Source organism: Capricornis sumatraensis, chromosome 3 (assembly GCF_032405125.1).
Source record: "Capricornis sumatraensis isolate serow.1 chromosome 3, serow.2, whole genome shotgun sequence".
NCBI classification, from domain to species: Eukaryota; Metazoa; Chordata; class Mammalia; order Artiodactyla; family Bovidae; genus Capricornis; species Capricornis sumatraensis.
The window spans coordinates 41,658,923-41,682,903 of NC_091071.1; the positions used below are offsets into that span (position 1 = coordinate 41,658,923).

General features: G+C 58.9%; 2 protein-coding genes across 3 annotated transcripts; one reads left to right on the forward strand and one right to left on the reverse strand.

The window, feature by feature from the left end:
* Positions 1-15,397: 15,397 nt before the first annotated feature.
* Positions 15,398-15,781, forward strand: GNG13 (G protein subunit gamma 13). Its single transcript, XM_068969497.1, has 2 exons — positions 15,398-15,495; positions 15,676-15,781. Exons 1-2 carry the CDS (start codon positions 15,398-15,400, stop codon positions 15,779-15,781), a joined length of 204 nt encoding a protein of 67 aa, XP_068825598.1.
* Positions 15,782-15,939: 158 nt separating this feature from the next.
* Positions 15,940-23,929, reverse strand: CHTF18 (chromosome transmission fidelity factor 18). Of its 2 annotated transcripts, none has more exons than XM_068968312.1 (22): positions 23,822-23,929; positions 23,411-23,605; positions 23,180-23,330; positions 22,873-23,041; positions 22,428-22,520; positions 22,291-22,343; positions 22,017-22,161; positions 21,509-21,718; positions 20,916-21,013; positions 20,518-20,641; positions 20,281-20,432; positions 20,017-20,110; positions 19,681-19,779; positions 19,429-19,559; positions 19,036-19,207; positions 18,109-18,333; positions 17,878-18,027; positions 17,652-17,782; positions 16,897-17,041; positions 16,672-16,794; positions 16,294-16,351; positions 15,940-16,220 (listed from the first exon to the last, which is right to left on the reverse strand). In XM_068968312.1, the coding sequence occupies exons 1-22, from the start codon at positions 23,910-23,912 to the stop codon at positions 16,084-16,086; spliced, it is 2,946 nt and encodes a 981-aa protein (XP_068824413.1). In that variant the 5' UTR covers positions 23,913-23,929; the 3' UTR covers positions 15,940-16,083. The 2 variants fall into 2 exon arrangements, 1 of the variants encoding a protein (XP_068824413.1); XR_011144675.1 differs by having other exon boundaries at positions 16,155-16,220; positions 16,897-17,082.
* Positions 23,930-23,981: the final 52 nt, after the last annotated feature.

The following is a 23,981-nucleotide window of genomic DNA, read 5'->3' on the forward strand; positions in this document are numbered from 1 at the left end:
CTGTTCTGGATGTTTCACGCAAGTGAACACATGTCAGGTATGTGGCCCTTTCTGTCTGTTCTCATTCACTGAGAACAGTGGTTTTGAAGTCCATTCACAATGTAGTGTGTGGGCGCTTCACTCCTTTTCACAGCTGGATGACGCCCCCTATATGGACAACTTCACTCCAGTTATCCACCACCCATCAATGGACCCAGGCTCTTTCTACCTCACAGCTGCTGTGACTGCTGCAAAAACCGTGGGCAGGCAGGTATCTGTTCAGGTGCCCATTTTCAATTCTCTTGGGTATGTACCCAGGAGTGGAGTTGCTGGGTCACCTGGTGACTGTGCTTAACCTTCCGTGGAAACTCCGACTGTTTCCCACAGCTGCTACACCGTTTTACATCCCCATCAGCCATGCACAAGGGTCCCAATTTCTCCACATCCTTGCCAGCACTTGTCATTCTGCATTTTTATTTTATTATAACCACCAGAGAGGGGGTGAGTGGTATCTCATGGTGGCTCAGATTTGCATTCTATCAAGCATTTGTTCATGTCCTTGTTGGCCATCCACTTATCTTCTCTGGGGAAGTATTTGTGAATCTGCACTTCCAATGCAGAAGGATGCGAGTTCAATACCTGGTTGGGAACAAAGATCCCACATGCCACAAGGCATGCCCCCCGCCCCTAGAAAAAAAAAAAAAAAAACTTTACTTAGGCCACAATGTGATCCCTGACTAGGGACTGAGCCCATGCCCCTCACATTGGGAGTACAGAGTTCCAACCACTGGACCACCAGGGAAGCCCCCATCGGTGCATTTTTGAACTGGGTTGTTTGTCTTTCTCCCGTTTCCACTCATCTTTCTGTAACCCTGCATGTAGGAGTCCGGGGCACGTGGGGTCCTACTACTCTGTGAGGCTCGCAGGGCCCTCCAGTGCACAGGCTGTGGCCTTTGGTCAGTGTTTGGAAACAGAGGGAATGATCTCAGCCTTTTAATGATCTCCTTCCTGGGTGTTCCCTTCTTAAGGATCTTTGATCAAAAGACATCATCATCCAATATATTTAATATTTTGTTTTCTCCTGGGAAGAGATGGATCCCAGTTATCCCAGAGCAGAAGGAATGACCCAAAGGCCAGGTTAACAACTCAAGCCACATAACACAAGACAGCAATCAGGGCTTCCACATCTCTGAAACCCAAGCCCACTGCCACCTTCAATCCCAGAGAGGGCCTGAAGAACCAAAATTCATCAAAAAAAGCCAGAAAACACACAGTGATACCAGATGCCACCACTAAGCTTTTTGTTACACTAGTGACAAATATTTATTAGTGACAAATATTCTCCTGCCACTTCAAAGCTGCACCACGTCCATTCGCTGTGCCACAGGCTCAGTATCCCCTTAATTTTCCTCCTTTGATAAACAGGCAATTCAGATTCGTTTCCACAAAAGCAGGGCCCACATAATTCTCAACAGATGTGCCCCAAGCACACGCAATGCTAGAGAGTTGTGCTAAAGCCCTTCTCACCTTAACTCTCTTTCATACTATAGTGTCTCACCCTGGAAAACCAGCGTGATTTAAAGGAGCTCCCCGACATTCAGAAACTATGTTATCCTGTACCTACATGAAAACACGGGTATGACCTCTCACACTTGCAACCTGAACAGAAGGTTTTCAACGATAAACATTCTAAGCCGAGACTCCCCTGGTGGTCCAGGGGTTAGACTCCACCTGCTGACGTAGAGGATGTAGGTTTGAGCCCTGGTCCTGGAAGATCCCACCTGCCAAAGGGCAACTAAGCCCATGCACTACAATTATGAGGCCAAGCTATAGAGCCCGCAAGCCACAGATACTGAGCTTGTGCTTCCCTACAAGAGAAGCCACCGCAACAGGAAGCCCCCGCTCTCCACAACTAGAGAAAGCCCGCATGCAGAACAAAGACCCAGAACAGTCAAAAATAATTACCAAATTTAAAAGCAAAGAAACATTCTAAGTCATCTCAGCAAACCTCGACCCAATGCATCTGTGCCTGGTTAGGATGTGGCCTCCAAGAGGAGGTGCAGGCGTCCTGCACAAGGGTGGCTGCCTGCCCCTCCTGAAGGTAGGGGTCACTGGAGCTGCCTGAAGCCCCTTGGCTCCCCGTGGCCCAGGCGGTTCTCTCTGAGCCCAAGGAGACAGGTTCGAGGTGTGGAGCTGGGACACGGTAAACTGCCTTTTCTTATGTGAGACATTGTGAACCCACTTCAAACCAAAATTAGAGGGAAAAACTAACATTTTTTTTTCAATTTTCTGATACGTGAAGTCCCCTAGACCACAACAAATCACCCGCCCTGTAGAAAGAGCACCCCTCCCTTCCCTGTGACCCCTCATCTGCCTTCCCTTGGACCTCTCCTCTCACTCACCTTCCCACCTGACAGTGTTTTTGTTTCTGATGAAAAGCCATCATCTGTCTGACCTTCCCACTCACTGGTGAGTTTCTGTGCATATCACACACAAGGGGAGCGGAGAGGGGGCAGAGGGAGGGCGCGGGGCTCCTCAGTCCCGGCTCCGGCCCCCTCTACCCCCATCGCCTCATCCCACTCCCAGGTCTGGCCAAATCAGGGAGCCTCTATGGTGAAGGAGGCTGTAGGGTAGTAACCAAGGTGTGTGGACTGAACTGACAACAGATGAACAGAACAAGTTCATTTGTATGCACATGGGAGCCCCGAAGAGTAGCTGGCTCTATAAATGGTTTCAATTAGATGCTTATATACCTAACTTAATAGGGGAAAGGGAGCCGGGAGAAAAGCCTTCTTACAGGAAAAGCAAATCTCTTTAGGAAAGACAAATGGGTTTTAAGAGGATAATCGAAACTTAAGAAAGTATGTGATAATGTCCCCCTAGAAGGGACTTGGGATAGAACTTATTCCCAGTGTCTCCCGGCAGCAGACCCCCCACAGAAGGAATTTACCACTGCCTGACTTCCCAGAAGCTGCTCTTAGATGAGGGATGTTCCAAAAAGCCCTCTTTCTGCATTTGTTGATTCTTGCATGCCTTCAGCTCAAAATAAACTTCACATCAAGGTGCTGTATTTTGTACTGTTTTGTTTTGTTAATGTTATTTTAATTTTTTTAAGTTTTATAAAATCTTTATTTGAAATTTTAAAAATTATTTGGCTTCACTGGGTGCTAGTTGCTGCATGTAGGATCTTTAGCTGCCATGTAGGACCTAGTTCCCTGAACAGGAATCGAACCCCAGCGCCCTGCATTGGGAGCGCAGAGTCTTAACCACTGGACCACTAGGAAAGTGCCCAAGGTGCTATATATTTGGCATGGCACATCCTGATCCCCTTCATGATCCATAACCACACATGTTTGCCCTGTCACCCAGCACCAACCAGGTCCCCTGGGTCAGCAAGAGTCGCTGCTGTGTGGGCCACCTGCTTTTCCCTCCAAAGCCAGGTACAGCAGATTCTTTAAGGGGTGCTTGATCTCCCACATGAGGCTGATTAGAACATATACCGAATGAAGGAGTCAAGAGGGGAGTGTGGCCCCCCTACCCGGCAACCTGGGAGCCCACTGGGGAGCAGAGGAGACGAACGGTGTTGGGTCCTCACTCCAGGAAGCCACCGACAGAGCCAAGGAAGGGGGTGGCCAGACACACCAAAGCCTCCCCTCCAGGCTGGTCCAGTGCCCCCTGGTCCACGATGCTCAAGTTGAGGTCACAAGAACACCCTCTGACAGAAACCCTTCAGCAGGCTGCTTCCTGGAACCCTGGCTACACCGATGCTGCTGAGTGGCTCACATGTACCACTCCTGCCCCCACTCACCTCCAGCACCCCATCTCTCCAGGGTTTACTCTTCCAGTGAAACCATGGTTGTGTTCAGAGCACCTGATAAAGTTTTGCAACAATAGCAAAAGGCAAGAATTCTGTCCTGATGTATCAGAGTTTTTTCCACTGGGAATAAAATGAATAAATTCCCCTCCTTTTCCAAAAAAATATAGACATAAGCATTCTTAAGTTCCTACATAAGACCTGTGCTTGGAAATGTCTATGACCCAAATATTTTGTCAATTCAGTATGTACTGGGGCACCAAAAAAGACCAAAAAAAGACCAAGTAGTGAGTCCTTTCATAATCCTCTGAATTATGTTTTGACATTTGAGTTTACACAAATCTTGTTTGTTTTTACATGGGACCCACTGTATTCCTATATATGTGATTCTTTCCCAATATGAGAAAAATTACTCTAAGGAGATGAAACAGAATGTCCCACATGTTTTCACAGTGAAAGTCCCACATGTCTCCACAGTCAACGTCAAGTGGTTGGAAAGAGTGGAGCTAGAACTGGTTCTATGGGATGGGGGTCTGGCATCCTCGAGCTGGGTCCCAGCAGTTAGCAGTAGACCCAGTCAAAGCTGTGAGGTGCATTAACAAAATCATCATCACCATGACCATCATCACAAAAACCACCATCACTACCATCACCATCCTCACCAAAACTACCATCACCATCACCACCATCATCCCCACCATCATCACTACCGTTATCATAATCAAAATCACCACCATCAAAATCACCTTGGGCTCACATTTACAAAGCACTGACCACTAGCCCTTTTCATGTACCAATTTATCTAATCTTCACACCCTGTGGGGTTAACCTCAGTTCACAAGGGAAGAAACCATGGCACAGAAAAGCTGAAGCCACACAAAATGGGAGGGGACAACAGTAGAGTGTCCATCCCAGCAGTCTGGCTCGAAAATAAGACCCATTCCCGAAGCGTCAGTTAGACCAAACGTCAGTCCAACTCCCAGACTCATGGGAGAAAGTCAGCAGAGGGCCATCCCGCTTTCCTTTAACTGTTTCTTTTTTTCTTTTTTTGGTTGTACTGGGTCTTCATCACTCTGCACAGGCTTTCTCTAGTTGCAGCGGGCAGGGGCTACTCTCCAGTTGTGCTGCACAGGCTTCTCATCGCAGTGGCTTCTCTTGTTGCAGAGCTCCGGCCCTAGAGCGTGGGCTCAATAGCTCTGGCCCACAGGTTTAGTGGCCCTGTGGCATGTGGGATATTCCTGAGGCGTCCTCTGCATGCAAGGCATATTTTTAACCACTGGACCAGGAGGGAAGCCCCCCTCCCTCTGTTTCTGACACACAGAGCTCTGAGGTCTCAAGCAGTGAAATGGGGTGGTCTCTGTCATGGACAATCAAAGCACCTCTGACCCCCATTAGGAAGGGAGAAAGGAGGCGTGTGGATATTAAAATGGGAACTTCTGGCTCTTCACCCACAGCTGAAGCAATCCAGGTGACCCACACTCAACATTTGGTGTGCTTTTCTGAAGATAAATAACAAAAAGTTCAATTTCTGGGGGTAGGCCTGGTTGTGTTTCTGCTTTAAATGCTATCAGATTCCTCAGATGGGGAGGCCATGGGGCAAGGGGGTGCACACAGGTGGAGGGTCTGGAAGAAGCTGTGAGCCAACTGAAAAAAAGCGGTCAGTCAAGAGACTGTCTGTCAAAGGAAGCAAGAACCTCTTCGACCACATCCTGATGTCCAGGGCAGGGGGCTGCCTAAGCGGGTCCTACAAATGGGAAGACTGCCCATCAGCTGTGTCTGAGGGACAATGGGAAACAGAGACTCACTAAAAACATTTATGAAAAGACAGGCGCCTTGATCCTCACTCAGCATCCTCATTCAGTAAGGATGTGTCAGTGAAGAATGGAACCAGAGGCACTTTTTCTAGGAAACAGGCTTTTCCACAAACCAGTGGTCACCAGCACAGTGAGGGGTAAGGACCAGATGGCCATGTGATTCCAAGCCACTCCCACCCCAAGCACTGGGGAGGCGACAGGGATGACCTTCAGGGGCGCCCCCACCTCCCAATCCAGCCCAACCCACTCAGGCCAGAGTGTCTGCCAGCCCCTGCAGTCACTGCCTCGCTGTGCGCACATCCATGCTCCCTCTCACCCTCTCCTGCCTGCTTCCCATGGAGCCTCCAGCCCCTCAGCAGGAGCTGGTCACCCACAACTAACACAAATCCACACATGGACCCTAAAGGGCAAAGCAGATGAAAGCAGTAGCCCAAGGCCCTGAGGCCAGAGTGAGAACTCCCAGAAAAGCTAAAGGGAGTGTTCTGAAGAGACAGCAGCCTGAACTCACAATCCTACTAGGTCACCTGAGGCCAAGCCTGGCAGGGAGAGAGCCAGGCTGTATGCCCACTGGATCCAGGGAACCAAGTTGGGAGAACATGTGCTCCCCAGACAGACCCCAACCACTGTGACCAAGGAGCCCCTCACCAAGCAGAGTCTTGGCTCTCCCTGGAATGAGGCCTCAGGCGGGAGGGGCTGCAGGGCTACTCACCAGGTGCTCCACTAGGTGCTCAAGGGTGTCAGGCCAGCTCCCTCAGCCCTATTGTTGTTGCTACCTCTCCGACAACGCGTGCTCTCCTGGCCCCCGTTGCCATCCCCTCAAGCATTCACCCCTTTCTCCCTCCTTCTCCCTTTGAGGACAGGAAGTACCCTGTTCTGTGCCTCCAGGCCCTCAATCTCAGGAGAAGGAAGCAGGATATACAGAAAGGTCATGATCCGAGCAGCAGTCACCATCCTTGCCCAACTAAGAGAAAAACATCCAACAAACCCCAGTCGACGGGCATCCTGCAAAATCCCTGACCAGCACACCTCAGAATGGCCAAGGCAGTCAAAACTAAGTCAGAGACCCTATTCCAGAGGAGCCCAGGAGATGCAAGGACCACACATGACAGGGGACCTGCTGCAGGAAGAGGATGCTACCTAACACTGTGCTGGCGTTGGTTCATAACTGTGACAAGTAGAGGCTAGCAACAAGGGATGCAAAGGGCAGGGGGCACACAGGGACACCATCCTTTCTACTTCGTTTTTCTGTAAGCCTAAAAGTGCTCTAAAAAAGGTTACAGTCTATTAATTACCTTTTTTTAAGTAGCAAGATGCCCCCGTAATCACAGCAGCCCAGTCTCTCCTCAGACCCCGAAAGTTGAAAGGACTGGGACCCTCGCAATCACCCACAGTCTCTAACACAGACACTGTCCTCTGAGAATCCTGAATATCTGAGCCTCAGCAAGACTGACCAGGCAGAGTAACCTTGATTACAAACCAGGTTTCTGCAAGCTCATTTATCCTCATAAAATTACATTAAATATTTTGTTTGACCTTCCTTATCTTTCAACAAAAAGAATCAAAAAGCAGCAAATAAATGTGGACAGGACAACAGAAAGAACTTGAGTTGGCCACGTAGTTATAACCTAGCTCTTCTAAGGGATCTGCACCAACGATGGGAAAATAAAGCTGTTTTTCTTTAAACTGTGATGTTTACATGCACTGGATTTATCATCACTGGTTTTAAGTGAAAGTCCTAAGTGTAACAGCTGCTCTATTTTTGTTCCTAAATACCCCTAGATGTGACCATGTAACAGAAACTTGAAAAATTTAGGAGAGTTGAAGAGTCCTGATGCTAAATTTGAAAGGCAGGTCTGGCGTTTGCAACGTGGGGAAGCAATTGGGTAGGCCTGTGGCTCCACCTAGTGGCAAAGGCCAGGCAGGGGACATGGATGAGCCAGCCAGCTGAAGATGGAATGGCCTGACACCACCACACAGTAATGGGATTTTAGGAGCTGCCTTTTGGGGATTTGGGTGAAATGCAACAGGAAACTGTGTCTTGGCAGGGCTTCTGGGATCTTCCTCTGAGATCCAGCTTCAAAGACCTAGCTCCACAGACCTCAGCCCAAGAACCGCTCAGGACCTCCAGATACCACAGGGAGCATCTCTTGCCGTGTGCTGCCATTGGTGCATTTGACCATTAGAGATGGACAAAAGTGGAACTTGGCCATCTGCACAACCCAGGCCCTGCCCAGGACCAGGCCAGGGGGCTCGAGGAGGGAGAGGCTGTAAAGAAACAAGGAGAGGGGGTCTCAAGGCCCCACCAAGATAGGGCGGTGGTGGACCCCCACCCCCAGAACAGCCCTTGAGGGGGAGACCTGAAGGGGGGACCTGAAGGGGAGACCTGAGGGGGAGACCTGATGGGGGGACCTGAGGGGAAGACCTGACAGGGAGACCTGAGTGAGGAGACCTGAGGGGTGGGGACCTGAGGTGGAGGACCTGAGAGGGAGACCTAATGGAGGGGACCTGAGTGGGGGGACCTGAAGGGGAGACCTGAGGGGGAGACCTGAGGGGGGGACCTGAAGGGGAGACCTGAGGGGGGGACCTGAGGGGGAGGACGTGAGAGGGAGACCTGAGGGGGGATCTGAGGGGGGACCTGGGGGGGGACCTAGGGGGGGAACCTGAGGGGGAGACCTGAGGGGGGGACCTAAGGGAGGGGACCTGAGGGGAGACCTGAGGGGGAGGACCTGAGAGGGAGACCTGAGGGGGGGATCTGAGAGGGGACCTGGGGGGGGACCTGAGGGGGGATCTGAGGGCGGGGACCTGAGGGGGGGAACCTGAGAGGGAGACCTGAGGGGCGGGACCTGAGTGAGGAGACCTGAGGGGTGGGGACCTGAGTAGGAGGACCTGTGGGGGAGACCTGAAGGGGGACCTGAGCAGGGGATCTGAAGGGGAGACCTGAGGGAGGGACCTGAGGAGGAGGATCTGAGGGGGAGGACCTGAGAGGGAGACCTGAGGGGGGGACCTGAAGGGGGCACCTGAGGGGGAGGACCTGAGAGGGAGACCTGAGGGGGGAGACCTGAGGGGGGGGACCTGAGAGGGAGACCTGAGGGAGGGACCTGAGGGGGGAACCTGAGGGGGAGAACTGAGGGGGGGACCTGAGGGGGAGGATCTGAGGGAGAGGACCTGAGAGGGAGACCTGAGGAGGGGACCTGAGAGGGAGACCTGAGGGTGGTACCTGACGAGGGTAGCTCAAGGGGGAGACCTGAGACGGGGGACCTGGGGTCAGGACTTGGGAGGATCTGAGAGGAGTGACCTGAGGTGGGACCTAAGGAGGGACGTGAGGAGGGGACCTGAAAGGTGGGACCTGAGGTGGGGGACCTGAGAGGGAGGATATGGGTTGGGCAGAGGCACCCTGACGGCTCTGTCGTCAGTCTTCAACATTTCCCCTTTTTTCACAGATTCGGGCGGACGGTCTCGCTCACCAGTGCCGCCGTGGGGGGAGGGGGGATGCCCGGCCGCCTGAAAGGTCACCTGCCACAACTTCACAGGAGCCTGAGAAGCCAGGCCAAGGGAACACCTGAGCTTGACAGGTGACAACGCCACCTCCGTTCCGGCCACGCCTCCACAGAGGACGCCGCCACCGCCCAGCTCCAAGATGGCTGCGTCACGCAGAACAGCGCCCTGCAGAAGCCCCGCCCCTCGCCCGTTGGGCAGGTCCCCTGCGCGCCCCGCCCCCTCCACGCTTAGACACGGAAGTGATCTCCCGAGCAGTTGGCTTTGAGCGCCGCGGGCTGTGGAAGAGCGTTGACGGCGGGGATCACGGAGCAGCGGAGATGCCCGGAGCCTGCTGCCGGGCCTTCCCTCGCGGTGCCGCTCGGTACTGTCTTCACGATAAACACCGCACGTTAACACTAGTAAGAGCGCCGGAAACTTGTTTCACTTAAGTTCTTTAGCTAAACGCCGTCAGCCTCTGTCCTAGGAAACCTCGTCTTCTGATAGCGGCGTCTGTCGCGAGTTCCCTGTCCTAATCCTGGCCATGAGGGAAAGGCCCCCGAGTCTGCCCTGCAGTCCCAGCGGCCGAGCAGCCAGGGCCCTGCGGTGCGTGGGCTCCTCTCGCCGCTCCGCGCCGCCCGGGTCCTCCGGAAGCCAAGCCCGGAGCAGATTCGTCCTGTGAAACCGAGCAGCGACCCGCGCATACCTCGGAAAGCTCCGCAGTCCAGGACGCGCTCCTGCGTTTGCTCCTTGCGTGGACTCCCGTTGGCTTGGTCCTTCCCCGTTTCACATGACAGACCTTTCCCCGGGAGGTTGAATTCTAGATTCCTTGTAACTCTGGTGTCAGGTTCTGCAGAGCAGTCTGCATAGACTGCTCCAGAAGTGGCAGACGTGGCTCAGGCGAGGGAGCCCTGCGCTGAACCTGGGAGGGGTGAACGATGTACGCGGTCCCCATGGGAGTCCTCGCCCCCTGGCACAGGACGGGAGTCCTTCCCGGGGAGAGATCTTTGTGATAGTCAAGGGTCCCCATTCAGTCACTTGCACTCTGCAGTCACCAGAGCTTCTGCAGCTTCTGATGAAATGAGCAGATGGCAGGGATTCCAGCTGTTTGAAGGAAGTCACTAGATGAAGGACACAAAAACGAGGGTGAGACCTGGGCAAGCCCAGAGCCCCGGGGCCTCAGTTTCCTGCTCAGCTAGTTCATCAGACCTACTCTGGGCAGTGAACACTGCTGGGCATCATCCCTACTGTGGGAGGCTGCCCCAGCTGACAGCAACGTCCCCTGAAGTGTCTCCTCTGCTTTTGTGGAAAATCTCTGGGCACTGAAACTGTTTCTAGGAGCCTCTTCCATCCACCCCTACATGGTGGGCATATCGTTTGGGACCAGAAGCGTACCTGCTGAAGGCGCAAGGCCCACCACACTTGGCCACTGGGCAGGGGAGGGGATGGCTATGGCAGCTGTGAGGCAGATTTGTGGGGCCCTCCACACACCCCCAGCTCCACTCACATAGCTGCCCTATGATCAGGTAGAATTTTCTGCAGTGCTGCACAGACCTGGGGGTGCAGCTGCAGGTCGAGAGGGAAAACCTAGAGCCATGCCCAGGCCTGGGTGACAATGCACTGGTGGCCCAACGTGTGCATTCGTCCCACTCACCCACCTTCATGGCGAAAGGCCCTTTGGGGGCGCAGACTTGCCAGCGAAACGCAGGACCCCTGAGCGGCACTGGCCTCATCAGAAGGGGACCCCCGTGGCCTGTGGGCACTGGAGTGCTTGGTGCTTAGGCAGGTGCAGGCCCTGGGCCTCTTCCTGAACCTCAGGAGCACCAAGGTCTACCATGTGCGTCTTTCTGACCCGCATGCTGGCAGGAGCCAATGCCATGGGAGGGCTGGAGCAGGCGGGGAAGGAGGGGCACCCGTGGACTACAGAGCCGAGCCGGCGGGGAAGGAGGAGCACCCGTGGACCGCAGAGCCGAGCAGGCGGGGAAGGAGGGGGCACCCATGGACCTCAGAGCCAAGCCGGTGGGGAAGGAGGGGGCACCGTGGACCGCAGAGCCGAGCCGGCGGGGAAGGAGGAGGCACCGTGGACCACAGAGCCGAGCAGGCGGGGAAGGAGAGGGGGTCACCTGTGGACCGCAGAGCCGTCAGAACACACTGCTTACCCAGGGTCACCTCCCTGAGACTTTGTGACTCACAGCTTATGCTGATTACAACCTGTGATTCCCTGGAATCATTCACTGTGTATTTTGCAAACATGAGTCTAAGAGCTTAAATTATTTTTGAAAGTCATTTTCAAACACTCAAAGATAATCCAAGAACTACCTAGTTTCTTGTGAGCTCTGTTTAACTGGGTGAAATAGTTTCTTATCTTCCTATCCCCATGTTCACCTCAGATAGGAACTCCCAGGGATGGGAGACAAGGAGGCACATCCCCTGAGGCCTCAGGAGGGGAGTCGGCCTGTTGTAGTTGAGAGGGTCCCACACCTACCCTGGGGTGGGTGCTGGCAGGCTGGGTCCCCACCATCTCCTGCCAGGCCTAGGTTCTACAGCATGGACTACTTAAGTTTTCTCACCAGAGACCAGGCCTGTTGCCATGGGAGGGTTGTGTGTAGGGTCTGACCCCACCCCATCTCCCAAGGTCCGAAGCGAAGCTGCAGACACGGGGGAGGTGTTCTCACTGGGCCTCATCCTACCAGCACATGGGGCAGATCTGCCTCAGCTGCAGGTTTCATTGCTGGGGCACCACGTGGAAGAGAGCCTGGTTTCAGGAGGACCCAGTGGGGAGCTGACAGCACCAGGTGGCTCTGGGTCACCAGCATGGTCTACATACTCAGAACAGACCAGGTGAGAGGCTGGCCTCATCTCTGGCCCCTGCCTAGCAAGGCCACGGGTCTGAGTGGCACTAGGACCAAACCAGGCTGCAGGTCCTCTCGGGTTGGGGCATTTCCTGCCCCTGCCCCCCAAGTCCTCCTTGGGGACCCTGTTCAAAGTGGATCAGAGCACCCCACACACCACTGACTCGTCCTGAGCACCAGAACCAGCACAAAGGGACCCTGCCTCGCTGCATCTGCCCCCACACCCATCGTATCCCCGTGAGCTCAGCCGGCTCCCCACTCCAGTCAGGAGCCCTATGGGCGTGGGACCTGCAACAGCCGTTTCTAGGCCAGTGAGGAGCTCTGTTGGTTCTCACCAGCAGCCCAGTTAGGGGAGCTAATTTCAGAAAGGCGGTTGGTCTCCCTGGGTCTGCTCTGGGTGACTGCAAGGTGGCGTGAGCTGGAGCACCAGCTGTCACTGCTTCTGGAGCATCCTCCCCCCACCGCAAACCACTGGGCCTCTGCTCATTCCAGACCCACCCGGTCCCTCTGCGGACCTGGGGTTGACAAGTCCAGACTCCCAAGAAGCTGAAATAGGAGGCACCAGTCCCCCAGTTTTCACCAAAGACGGCAGCTTCACAGGCTCACACTAGCATGCACACATCAGCTCGACTGCTGTGTAGAGTCATGGCCTTTGTCCCACGGGGTCACCAGGGTCAGCACAGGGACTGCTTCTGAACCCTGAGGGTCCACAGGGCAGCAGGTGTGGCCAGTGCTCACAGCCAGGAACCAGCACGCAGAGAGGGGATGCAGGACCCCGCGCCCCGCACAGCTCCTGCCATCCTGGTGAGGTGACGACACCCAGGCGTTTTCAAGTGCCATCACGAAGGCCCGTGTGCAGCGGTCGCGGTGGAGCATCCGAACCATGGAGGAGAGATCGCACGACGCAGGCCAGTTCACAGCAAGGCTCCTCTTGGGGCCAGAACACAGTCCTGGGTTCCCCATTCTGCCTGCACCCTCCATGGGGAAGGCATGCCTGGGGGCAGGGACTGGCTGGCCTGGTTTCAGTCTAAATCTTGAGCCAGTTCTGGGGGCTGACTCAACACCGTCCCTGAGCACCCACCCCTTGTGAGCAGGGCCCCAGCCACAGGAGAGCCCCAGGCACCCCGAGCAACAGGTTGCCTGCCCAGTCACAGGGCACCAGAGGAACAGGTGGGGGTGGGTGGGGGGAAGTGAAGTAAAAACTGCTGGCCATCTGCCCTGAGGAGGATGCTGGCACCCTCGGCTCTAAGCCCCCCCACCCCCCATAAATCCATAATAAGAAATAATCCCGTTTTCCTAACATGCCCCAGTTCCAGAAGCACCTCCTGCTCCGTTGTCACGTTGGTGTGGGAGAGGGCCGGGCAGGCGCCGCTGACCTTGTTTTCTGCGATCACAGCAGGGAGAGCCAAGGGCCCGAGGCGGGCGGGGAGCACCCCAGGCCTCCTGGCCCGCTCCCGAGTGGGAGCACCTGCCGAAGGCCTGGCACAGGCTGCCCTGGGAGCCATGGGGTCTGGCCTCCAAGGGGACTGGTTGGTGAACTGGACCCTGCCACCCACCACAGCTGCCCAGCGCTGGCCTGGGAATGCAGGGCAGGAAGCAACTCCACACAGGCCCAGGTGCCCTGGTCAGAGTAGGCTCACACCCATGGTGGGTCAGCCCTGGGCCTGTCAGTGGACACTGCGGAGGCTGGGGTGGGGGTTGGGGGCGGCATCCCAGCCTGGAGACTCCAGCCCATGAGCACCAGGGGCTGGGGTGCGATCTATTGGCTGATGGTCTTGGGTTCTGCACCATGTGGCAGCCTGTAAGCCCACCCAACCCAGTGGGAGGACACCTCACCCAGGGCCAGAGCTGAGCCTACACTGCTCCCAGCTGCACCTCCCACCCCCCAAAGGCTGGCAGAGTGTGCCTGGTGAAGCCAGCTCCCCAGAGTCAGCCCAGCCCCCCAGGGGGGCGGGCAGAGAGTGGGGGCGGTGCCCGGGCCTGGCCCAGGTGGCGGGATGGGCGGGGCACCTGCCCAGGCTCTGCCCGGCTCGCTCGCCCATCACTCGTCCTCGCCATCCCGTGGCCCTCGTCATCTCTGTCCTCGCAGTCGCCGTCCAAGGTAGGTCTGGTGAGCTCGCCCCTGTGCTGAGCAGACTCTGGGGCCTGCCGAGGTCGCACTGGGCTGATCTGGATGCCCCCCAACCCCTGAGGTGCCCTTGCCTGTCCATCTTCGGGCGTCCTCCTGTCCCAAGGGGCCGGCCAGACCGGGGGAGAGGAAGCCTCCATCCGCCGGCTGGCTGCGAGGGGAACCGCGTCCTGCTGAGTGAGGGAGCGCTGTGCACTGAGGCCAGGGGTGCACGGCAGGCACGGGCTCGGGGGCTGCAGACCCAGCTGCCGCCCCACTAGCTGGGGGTGGGGGACACCCCCACGTGACTGTGAGAACCTGCGCCGCCGGGTGGGGTGCTGGAACTCGGGGTCTCTGGGAGGAAGCCCCTGCTCCCCCCCACTGGCTACCCCCCAGAGCCCCTCTACTTCCCCGGTCTCACTCCCTCCTGGTAAACCCTCCCAGGAGTCCTTTCCGCACCCTGAAGTAGGCAGTGTCACACTCCTGGCAGCCCCCTGCCCACACTTCCCAGGTCAAGGAAGCCAGCCCCCTGGTTCCCAGCTTCAGTGGTGGGGCGGGGGTTGGGGGACCGCAAGGGGCTCCCTGGGCCCCGGGTGGGCTGGAGCAGGGGGAGGCAAGGAGCCGCCTTGGCTCCCTTCACTTGCTGGCGGGTCTGGAGTCTGAACCTGTGCTCTGCCGGGCGGCCCGGCACTCAGGCAAGTTGGAGGAGGTGCAAGGCAGCCAGCAGGAGGCTGCAGGGGCCCGAGTCCTGCACCAGCTGGGCAGCCAGTGACTTCAAGACCCCAGGCACGTGCCCCAGCCCGCCCCCTGGGCAGAGATGCAAATAGCAGCCCCACCCTCCTGGCCCCTGGATTAACCTGCCCTGGGGTGGGCCTTGCCCGTGCAAAGCAGGGCGAGGGGTGTGCGTGTGCCCCGCCCCTGACACCAAGGTCTTCTGCTACCTGGACGGGAAATAATGGGTCCTGCACTTGGTCAGGGACCTGACCTGTCCTGCTGGTGGCAGGACACTGTCCCCCCTTCTCCAACCCAGAGGCCCAGCCTTGGTGAGGCTTCGATGGCAGGAAGGGGTGCAGAGCTAAGCATGGAAAGTTTTCTTGGCAGTTAATGAGCCCCATGGGAGGTGGGGGGCAGGCACGAGGGGCCTGATTACTGTGGCCTCAGCCCCAGCCCTGTTCCCCGGTGGGTGGCAGAGGCCGTGGGGACTCCCCAGGCAGTGAGCGGGTGTCCCTTTCTGTGGGGGGTGCTCACCAGGGGGAGGGTGCATCAGGAGGGTGACTGCAGGCTGGCAGCCCCCGGCTCTGTGGCTTGCCCCATACTCCCCAGCCCCAGGCTGGCCACTTCCGAAGCCCCCGACGCCATGGAGGAGTGGGATGTGCCTCAGATGAAGAAGGAGGTCGAGAGCCTCAAGTACCAGTTGGCTTTCAAGAGGGAGATGTCGTCCAAGACCATCCCCGAGTGAGTCCCCAGGACACCCTTCGGAGCCGTGGCCACACCCCCCAGGCTGGCAAGATTTGTGTCTCATTTCCCTGCCCTGTGCTCGTTTGTATGAGCCAAGACCACACCCCCACGCACTGCCGCCAGGCAGCACTCCAGGGGCCAGGAGCCCACGTGCTCACCCACCCTCCCCACCCACAGGCTCCTCAAGTGGATCGAGGAAGGGATTCCCAAGGACCCCTTCCTGAACCCCGACCTGATGAAGAACAACCCGTGGGTGGAGAAGGGCAAGTGCGCCATCCTGTGAGGCCCCGCAGCCCAGACTCATGCCTCCCTGTAAAGTGGACGCCTCTGTAAAGGTGTGAGTTTTATAAAGACTTTGCAAGAACGCTGGTGCTTTTGTACACTTTCTAGGAGAGAGAAAGCAACACTTAGGTAGCCAGTGTGTATCAGGGGATGTCTGGTGTAGTTCAGGGTGTCTGGCATGACCCCACAGTGTCCAACATGGACTAGGGTGTCTGCCATATGCCCTGGGGACGTCCAGCATGGGTCGGGGTGTCCAATACAGCCCAGGGTGGCCGCTCAGGCCCCAGGGGCTCGCCACGCCCCCTAGAGCAGGTCCCTGATGTACAGGCTGCGCCGCACAGCATTGGAGACGCCCTCCTTGAAGCGGAACCACACGTCGCTCCTGCCCACTGCAGTGCCCACGCGCTGCTCGGCCGTGTCAGTCTCAGGGGCCTCATGCCCTGTGGGGGTCACACACTCGTTCTTCCACCTGACTCCAGCCAGCCCCTCCTCCGCCCACCCCTCCACACACACCTGCACTCGGGGCTGCTGCTCTCTTGACAACCACGCGACCGAAGAAGTCCCTCTCGGGCTGAAGGAGACAGGCTGGTCAGGTTCACAGGGACTGAGCTCTAGCGGACTAGCCCTACCTGGGGAAAGGGCTCAGAGGCCATGGCCCCCTCCTGCTGAGCCTCTCGGCATGCACCCTCCACCACGCTCACACTCACCTCTTCCCTGCCAAGGTCAGGAGGTGCCAGCACCCTGCCCAGGTGGGAACTGGGCCCAGGCAGAGCCATCATGCTGAGCAGCAGGGAGCTGGACTCCGGGACTTAGAACCAGCCCACTGCAAAGTCGCCTGCCCAGGCCCCCCAGTGCTGCCCCATGGCTTCCCACTGGTATGTCAGCCCCTACCTGTTCCTCCAGGGTGGCTCTCTTCAGGATACACTCCAGCCGCTGCTTGTGGTTGCACGGGGCAGGTGGCTGCAGCTCCTTCTCCCCCGAGCCCCCCGGGGGACCCCCGGGACCCCCATCCACCTGCAAGAAGTCACAGACAGTGACCGTTGACTGGGTAGGACCACAGCGGGGCCCATGTCCTCTCCGAGGGCCCTGCTCTGCCCAGGGCCTAGAGAGACTCACCTGGGGGCTGTCTCTGGCCCAAGCTGAGGCCTCCACCCGCCGCATCTTCTCCACTTCCACCTCGCGGGCAATGAGCTGCTTGGCTTGGTAGGTGAGGGGCTTGCGGGCAGGCAGCTCAGGAAAGCGGCAAACCTCCTCCACGTTCCTGCTCTTGGGGTGAGCGGGGCAGGGCAGGCCCCGGGACACCTGGTTAGCAGGGACAGGCCACGAGCTACTTACCACCTCTGGCCCCACCTGCCAGACGCCAAGAGTGCAGGACGGGGTCCAGGCCTGGCCCTGCTGTGCCCCAGCTCCACAGCAGCAGGGGCATTCCCACCCTGAGCCGCAGTTTCCCCCACCACACATGGGCAGGGGGAGGGGTGCCTAGGGAGGAACTGACACCACAAAGCAGGGCCTGGGCTCAGGCTGGGCTGAGCGCATGGGAACGAGCGTCATTACCGCCCGAGGCCTGCATCCGGCCCCCACTAGTGCTGGCGCTCCACCCACGACCTTCTCAGGACAGAGGAACGGAGCCCTGGGGAGCTCGAGGGCCCTCGGGGGCAGCTCCTGTGGGCATCGAGGGACTCCGCGTACACCTCTGGTCCCGGGTCGGCCCCACTGCACAGTCACATTCGGGCAAGGAGTGAGGTAGACCTGACCCCCCCCAGCCTTCAACAAGAGACCTGAGGCTCACACCATGCCTTCAGACTCTGGCCGAGCAATCGCTGTGGCACCTGGAGCCCAGCACCCCCAGCCCAGGTGCTGCGCAGACTCACGGCTCCAGCCTGTAGACGTACTGCCCGTCGGGCGTGCGGTCCTGGCGGTAGGTGAGGCTGTATGCGAGCATGGTGCCCACCAGACTGGCCAGCTGCTGCTTCTCTCGGGCGCTGTACAGCTGTGTGCTCACCTGTGGACCAGCAGGGCACTGAGTGTGGCCAGGCCCCACCCCGCCCCAGGAGGCACACCCCTCCCAGGCCCGGCACTGCCAGGCCAGGCACTCACTGGGCGCAGCTTGGGTGCAAGGATGTCCAGGAGCAGACAGAGGGTGTCTAGGATGAGTGCCTGAGGCGCAGCCCGGCTGCGGGTGGCTGGCGTGATGCCTGACACCAGCGTCTGGATCAGGTTCTGTGTCTGGTTCATGCGATTCTGGGCCTGGGGTGGAGGGCAGGCCAGGACCAAGTCACCCAGGACCCCGGGGCTAGACCCTGGCCCCAGGCAGGGCACAGGCCGTACCTCCTGCTGGCTACTGGGGAAGGTGATCCGCGGCACGTGGCTGGAAGCGAAGAGCAGGTGGAAGGCCGGGAGCAGGAAGGGCACGTAGCGCATCAGCTGGAAGCTCTGGCCGTGGAGGGCGGCCCGGCCCAGCAGGTCATCGAAGGCCAGCCAGTCGAGGGCAGTGCACACAGCGCCCAGGCTGGAGTCCCGCAGCCTCAGCCGCAAGAAATTGTCGAACAGGCCCTGCAGGCAGGTGGACGGGCCAGTTCCTGAGGCCCTCCAGCCTCGTGGCACCCACCCATACCGCAAGCGCCACCCTGGGGGGACCTTCCCCTCTGACCAGCCTGTAAGCCTCAGCGAGTGGCCACAGGGCCATGAGGGGGCCAGAAAGGCCTAGCCTGCTGCCCCAACTCATCTGACCCAGTCACCCCCTAAAGGAGGGGGAAACTCTGTCCACCAGGGTCAAGGGCAGAGCCCCTACGCACGTTCCCCGTGGGAGTCCCTCCCCTCCGGCCACCACGCTGCCCTCCACACAGCGGTTTTCCAGATTTGCAAGGATCCCCAGCTGCTAATCCAAAGCTGCTTACCCAGGAAGGCAGCTTACACCAGGCTTCCCGGGGTGGGGGGGGTAGGGGGGCCTGCCACTTGCTTTCCACCCCACCTGCACATCCGGAATCCAGCCCCTCCTGCCACTGCTGGGCCCTTTAGCTACTTCCCCAAGGGCAGACACAGAGATCCCATCAGACAACCCCCGCCGGCCGTACCCCCTCCTGCCTGACCCTGCTCCCTCCAGAGGCCTCCCAAGCGCCGGGTCCACCAGTTTCTCCTTGGGCTCAGCACCACTGAAGCGTGCATGTCCGTCAGTTGCTGGCCAGGTCAAAAAATGCTGCCAGAACCGGGCCTCCTGCCCCCCGACCCCCACGAGCCTGGAGGCTGCACGGTTACCTGGACCACCTTCTCGTGCTCGCCTGCAGAGGCGGCCACGTGCAAGATGTGGTAGAAACGCTGCGCGGCTGTAGTTAGGGGCGCCTCGGCAGCAAGGGGCCCCGAGCCTGAGAGCCGGTCCCCGAGCAGGAGCATGTGAGTGGGCAGGGTTGAGTCCTGACCCACGCGGCGCCTGCAGGGGGAGCTGAGGCTGAAGTGGAGCCCCTGCCCCGTCACCCAGACCCAGCTCTACCCACCCTTGTCCTCCCAGCAGCACCGGCTTGTGTGTGTTTAGGGCACCCTGAGGTCCCACAGGAGGGCGAGGTGCCACGGCTCCGTCAGCAAAGGCAGAGCTGGCTGGCTTCCCAGGGCGATGGTACCGTGGACCTTCCAGGCCAAGGCTGGCCTGCCTACCTCTGGGCCCGGGGCAGCTGGAAGACCTCCTGCCACACAGAAAAAAGCCCCTTCCGCTGATCCTTCAGGCCAATGCGCGTGCTCTGAACGGCCTGAACGCTCAGTTCCCGCTGGCCCCGCCTGTGCAGGAACTGGACATGGGGTCAGGGAGGTTGAGGATGGCTGACCCCAGCTCCAGCAGGAAATGGACACAGGGGAGGCGTGGAGGGGGCGCTGGCCACCCCGTCCCCCGCCCCAGAGCCACCTGCCCACCTGCAGGGCATTGATGCAGGCGCGGATGTCGCTGTCCGTTTTCTCGCAGAGGGCCGCCAGCGCACCGGGGTCAGCCCGCATGCCCCGCCGCAGGGAGATCTGCAGAGAGGTGGGAGGATGAGCGTGCCCTGCGCCCTGCCCTGCAGCCACCACCTCCCTAGAAACAGCTCCTGTCCGACGGGGAGCAAAGGCTGAAGAGCCCTGCGGAAGGAGCTCGGTTGCGCCTTAGAACCACCCACAACCAGAGAACAAACTGGCCCAGGACCTCCACCCAACGTCCTGGGAGCAGCTGGGGGGCCACAGGCGGATGGCGGAGGCAGGACAACCGTCACAGACCTCCTGGAGCCGCTGCGTGAGCCTGGAGGGCAGCGTGGGCGGGAAATGTAGCAGGAGGGCCTGCGGCTTCAGCTGCCGGAGAGAGGGCGCGAACCTGCAGAAGCAGGGCATGCACAGTGAGCCGCCCCTTGCCAGGGCGCTGCCTGAGTCCCGCAGTGAAGGAAGCGGAAGCGGGAAGAGGAAAGCGAGGGACAAGCCTCCCAGTGGAGACCCCGCCCACCCGACAGAAGACCCTCCCTAGCCGAGGCCCCACCCTCCACTCACGGGTCATTGCAGATGCAGATAATGGGCCTCATCAGGAGCCCTCCCTCTGCCCGGCGCCGCCGCCCCCCGCCTGTGGGCACAGATGGGCCCCCTGGCCCTGCCTGCTGTGGGCCCTTGCGATCTAAGACACTCAGGAGAACGTTAACGGCGGCCTGGGGGGACATGGAGATGGCAGTGAGACACAGCCCCCCACTGCGGGATGACCAGCCCACCTGCTGGCCTACCCAGGAGGCCCACCGTGGGGGCCCCATCGATCTCGTCGATGACCAGGCAGTTGGGTCTCCCACCAGCACCCAGGACAGACTCCATCTGCGTGGCCGCCTCGATGCGCGTGCGGAAGGCTTCAGGGCTGCGGTCATCACTGGAACCAGGAGGCCCGGGAGCAGCTGTCAGGGTAGCCAGTGTCCCCAGACAGATGGTCCCTCAGGGCAGAGCCACTACACCTACCACTCAAAGATACTACACAAGGCCACCCCCTGACACCAGCCAAGTCCCAGGAGCCCCGAGATGTGTGGACCATGCCACTGCCATGCACCTGGGACACTAGGCCCCACCTCCAAACCAGGCATTCAGGGCTGTATCCCAGTCGACCAGACACGTTAGGACAGAGGGAGGCCCAGCCTTCCCCCACTCACCTCGCATTCATCTCCACCACGCAGTACCCAGCGTGCCGTGCAATCACGTGGGCCAGGGTGGTCTTGCCCAGCCCTGGGGGCCCACACAGCAGTGCCACCTGCAGCCAGGACAGGAGAAAATGTGCTGCAACCCACACTGCCTCACAGACTTTGGGAGACCCTGGCCCAACTGCTAGAGACAAAATCCCATCCCACAAAGTGCGGTGCCAGGGGATGTTGCCCTGCCCTGCCTTTATCACCAAAGGAGAACAAGCCCCAGCCTGCTCGTGGCACAGAGTAAAGCCTCATCTCAGGTGAGTGACATTGAGATCTGACACAGACACAGCTGTTACTGACATGACTGACACCTGAAACCCACCCACGTTCCAGTGTAATCACTGTGGGAAGGTGCAGGGCCCTTCAAGTAGTGCTGACTTTCATTAGAAGAAAGGACTCGAGTCCTAGCTCAAATTGCTGACACCACACCAAGACACTGACATCACCATAGCCTCGGGGGCCGTAAATGTGCCTCATGGCCCCCAAAGGCTGCAAAGGCTCCAGCCACCCAGAATACAGCCATTAGACATGTGTGCAGAGCAGTCAGGTGCACTCACCTTCTGCCAGGGCCGCCCACTTGGGTCCAGCTCAGCCTCCAGCATCTCCTCAAGCACTTGTTCGTGGCTTTTCCACTTGCTGGAAGTTGTGGCCTCCTTGCCACCACGGGTCGGTTCTGCACTGGGCCTAGGCTTCCGGACAGGCTTCTCTCGGCCAAACACCACTAGGTCCCACAGCTTCAGCCACTTGAGGAGGCAGCGGTTAGTGAACTGGAAAAAGAGAGGCCTGGCCTGGGTGAGGGGGGTCTCCTCATGCCTGCCCCTCATGTCACCCTACTCTTAAAAGCCCAGAGACACATGCAGGGACTCTGAGGCTGAGAGACCAGTGAAAGGCCCAAACTGGCCTCAGTTTCTCCATCTACCAACACAATCCAACAAAGCTAATCAAATCCTTCCCCTAAATCCTGACACCCCTGTGGGCTGGCAACACAAGGACCTACTAGGCCCTGAGTTCTTCTCTCTCAGCAACAAAGAAGCCAGTCACATTTGAGCAAGAACAAGGTCTCACGTCATCACTGAGCAGCTCCGTATAGCGCTGGGGTGCAAACTCATCCACCCAGAGGCAATGCTGGGAGGCATCTTGGCTGTCAGCTGGCTCCTCCTCAGGTGCCCCTGAGGGCTGGGTCTCCTCCTCCATCTCCTGTGACCTGAGACTGGACAGCATCATGCCCTGAGCCACTGGGCCTTAACCCCATGCAGGGACTACCCCCCTGGAATGCACACTAGGGGTCAGCAGTCCAAAGACTAGCGAGGATCCTGGTGTGGAGAGCCCCCCGTGTCACCTGCACAGCGTGTCTGAGAGCCGCTGGGCTTCTTCCAACAGTCGCTGCCGCCGCTGTGCAAATTAAATCAAAACAGCTCAGCCACCAGTCACCCAGGAGCCACTCCTTCCCTCCCAGCCAACCCCAGCAGCCTCCACCTCGCTGTCGACCTTCTCCTTCAGGGAGGCAAAGGGCATGCCCAGCAGGTCCAGCTGGCCACGGCCACGCCACCTGGTGTCACGGAAAGGGCTCTGTGAGGGAAAGCAGGCAGCAGTCACTCCCTTCTAGTTATGGGGTTGCCACAGCTCCCTCCCAACGGTGCTCAGGGATCCATGTGGCATTCCCTAGCATCCACAGCCACAAGGAGCCCCTTCTCGCCATGGACCCCAAGGGGTCACTGGGATGGCAGCAGATCTAAGGAGGAGAATGAAGGAAAAGGTAGAAAAAAAGAGAAGAGAGGAGAAAAGATGGAGGAGGAGGAGGAGGAAGAAGGTGGCCTTCCTGAATGCAAGACCAGAGGCAGGGTGGACCTCTAGAAGGGTGCACGGAGTCAGAGTGAGCATATGATGTCCATGGACCGGCTCGTGGCTGCAAGGCACCCACCTGCACCCCAGTGCCCACTGGGTCAGCCCGAAGCACCAGAAAGGCCCGGTCGCCATCCGTGGAGGTCACATTGACGTAGTCTTCCAAGACTGGGGGCCGCCGCAAAACAGGATTGCGGGTGGCTAGCGAGGCCTGAGTGAGACTCGCCTCAGCCCCGGAGTCTAAGGGCCTGGGAAGGAACCACAATTGTTATGGGGATCCTCCGGGAAGAGCCATGGACCCAGCCCTGCCCCAGGCCCCAAGACCTTGTTGGAGGAATGGGATCCTTCCAAGGCCCCCGGAGACGCCTGTGCCCCAAGTTACACACCCCTCGCCCCACAGCTCATCAGGTATCTCAGGACTTGGTGGGGGAGTGATGTCCATTGTCGGGGAGTCAGGTGGCGTCATCTCTTCCATCTCTTCCCACCTAAAGTTCAGTCTCCTGACAGCCTGCAGTCTGGACCGTTTGATGTGGGGAGCTGGGGAGACACATGGAAGGAATAGAGGGACTTCCCCAGCCTCGCACCCCACCCCTATACTCTAGGCCCCAAAAACGTACTAGGGGGCAGGGATCTGTCGCCCTGGATGTCAGGAGCCAGATGCCTCTTCCTGACACTGCCCTTGCTGTTCCTTGGAGATCCGCCTGGAGAGCAGTGAATGGCAGCGTCCCCTCCAGCAATTGCCTCCTCGAACGTCAGGCGGGGCCGGCCCACAGTGGGCCGAGGGTCCCTGGAAGGCGACAGGGCGGCTGTCCCTGCGGAAGGAAGGCCCACAGCAGTCATCCAGGGCAGCTCGCCTGCACACACAGCCACAGCCCCCGCGGCCGGCGCCGCTGCAAGGCCGTGCTCTCTCCAAGGGGGTTGCGGCCTCTCCCCTGCGCGGCCCTCGGAGCAGTCCTCCTGGACTCCCCGGGAGGGCCAGGTTTCCTTCGAGCTACCTAGGACCAGGCCGCGGCGATACTCGCGCCTACCTTCCAGCTCGGCCAGCACCTCGAGCTCGGCCGCGAATTGGTTGTCGAAATCGTCCTCGACGCCGTACAGCTCCATCTCGTAGTCCTCCATGGCTGCGGGCCGTACCGCCGGACCCGGCTCCGAACCTCCGGCGCCCCGCGCGCCGCTCCCGCCCCCAGC

Coding starts and splice junctions, on each gene's coding strand:
- GNG13 (XM_068969497.1), top strand. CDS start 15,398: ATGGAGGAGTGGGATGTGCCTCAGATGAAGAAGGAGGTCGAGAGCCTC. Junction 15,496..15,675: donor TCGTCCAAGACCATCCCCGA/GTGAGTCCCCAG, acceptor CCCCACCCACAG/GCTCCTCAAGTGGATCGAGG.
- CHTF18 (XM_068968312.1), bottom strand. CDS start 23,912: ATGGAGGACTACGAGATGGAGCTGTACGGCGTCGAGGACGATTTCGAC. Junction 22,162..22,290: donor CTCTCAGACACGCTGTGCAG/GTGACACGGGGG, acceptor GATGCTGTCCAG/TCTCAGGTCACAGGAGATGG. Junction 16,795..16,896: donor GGGCCAGAGACAGCCCCCAG/GTGAGTCTCTCT, acceptor GACTTCTTGCAG/GTGGATGGGGGTCCCGGGGG.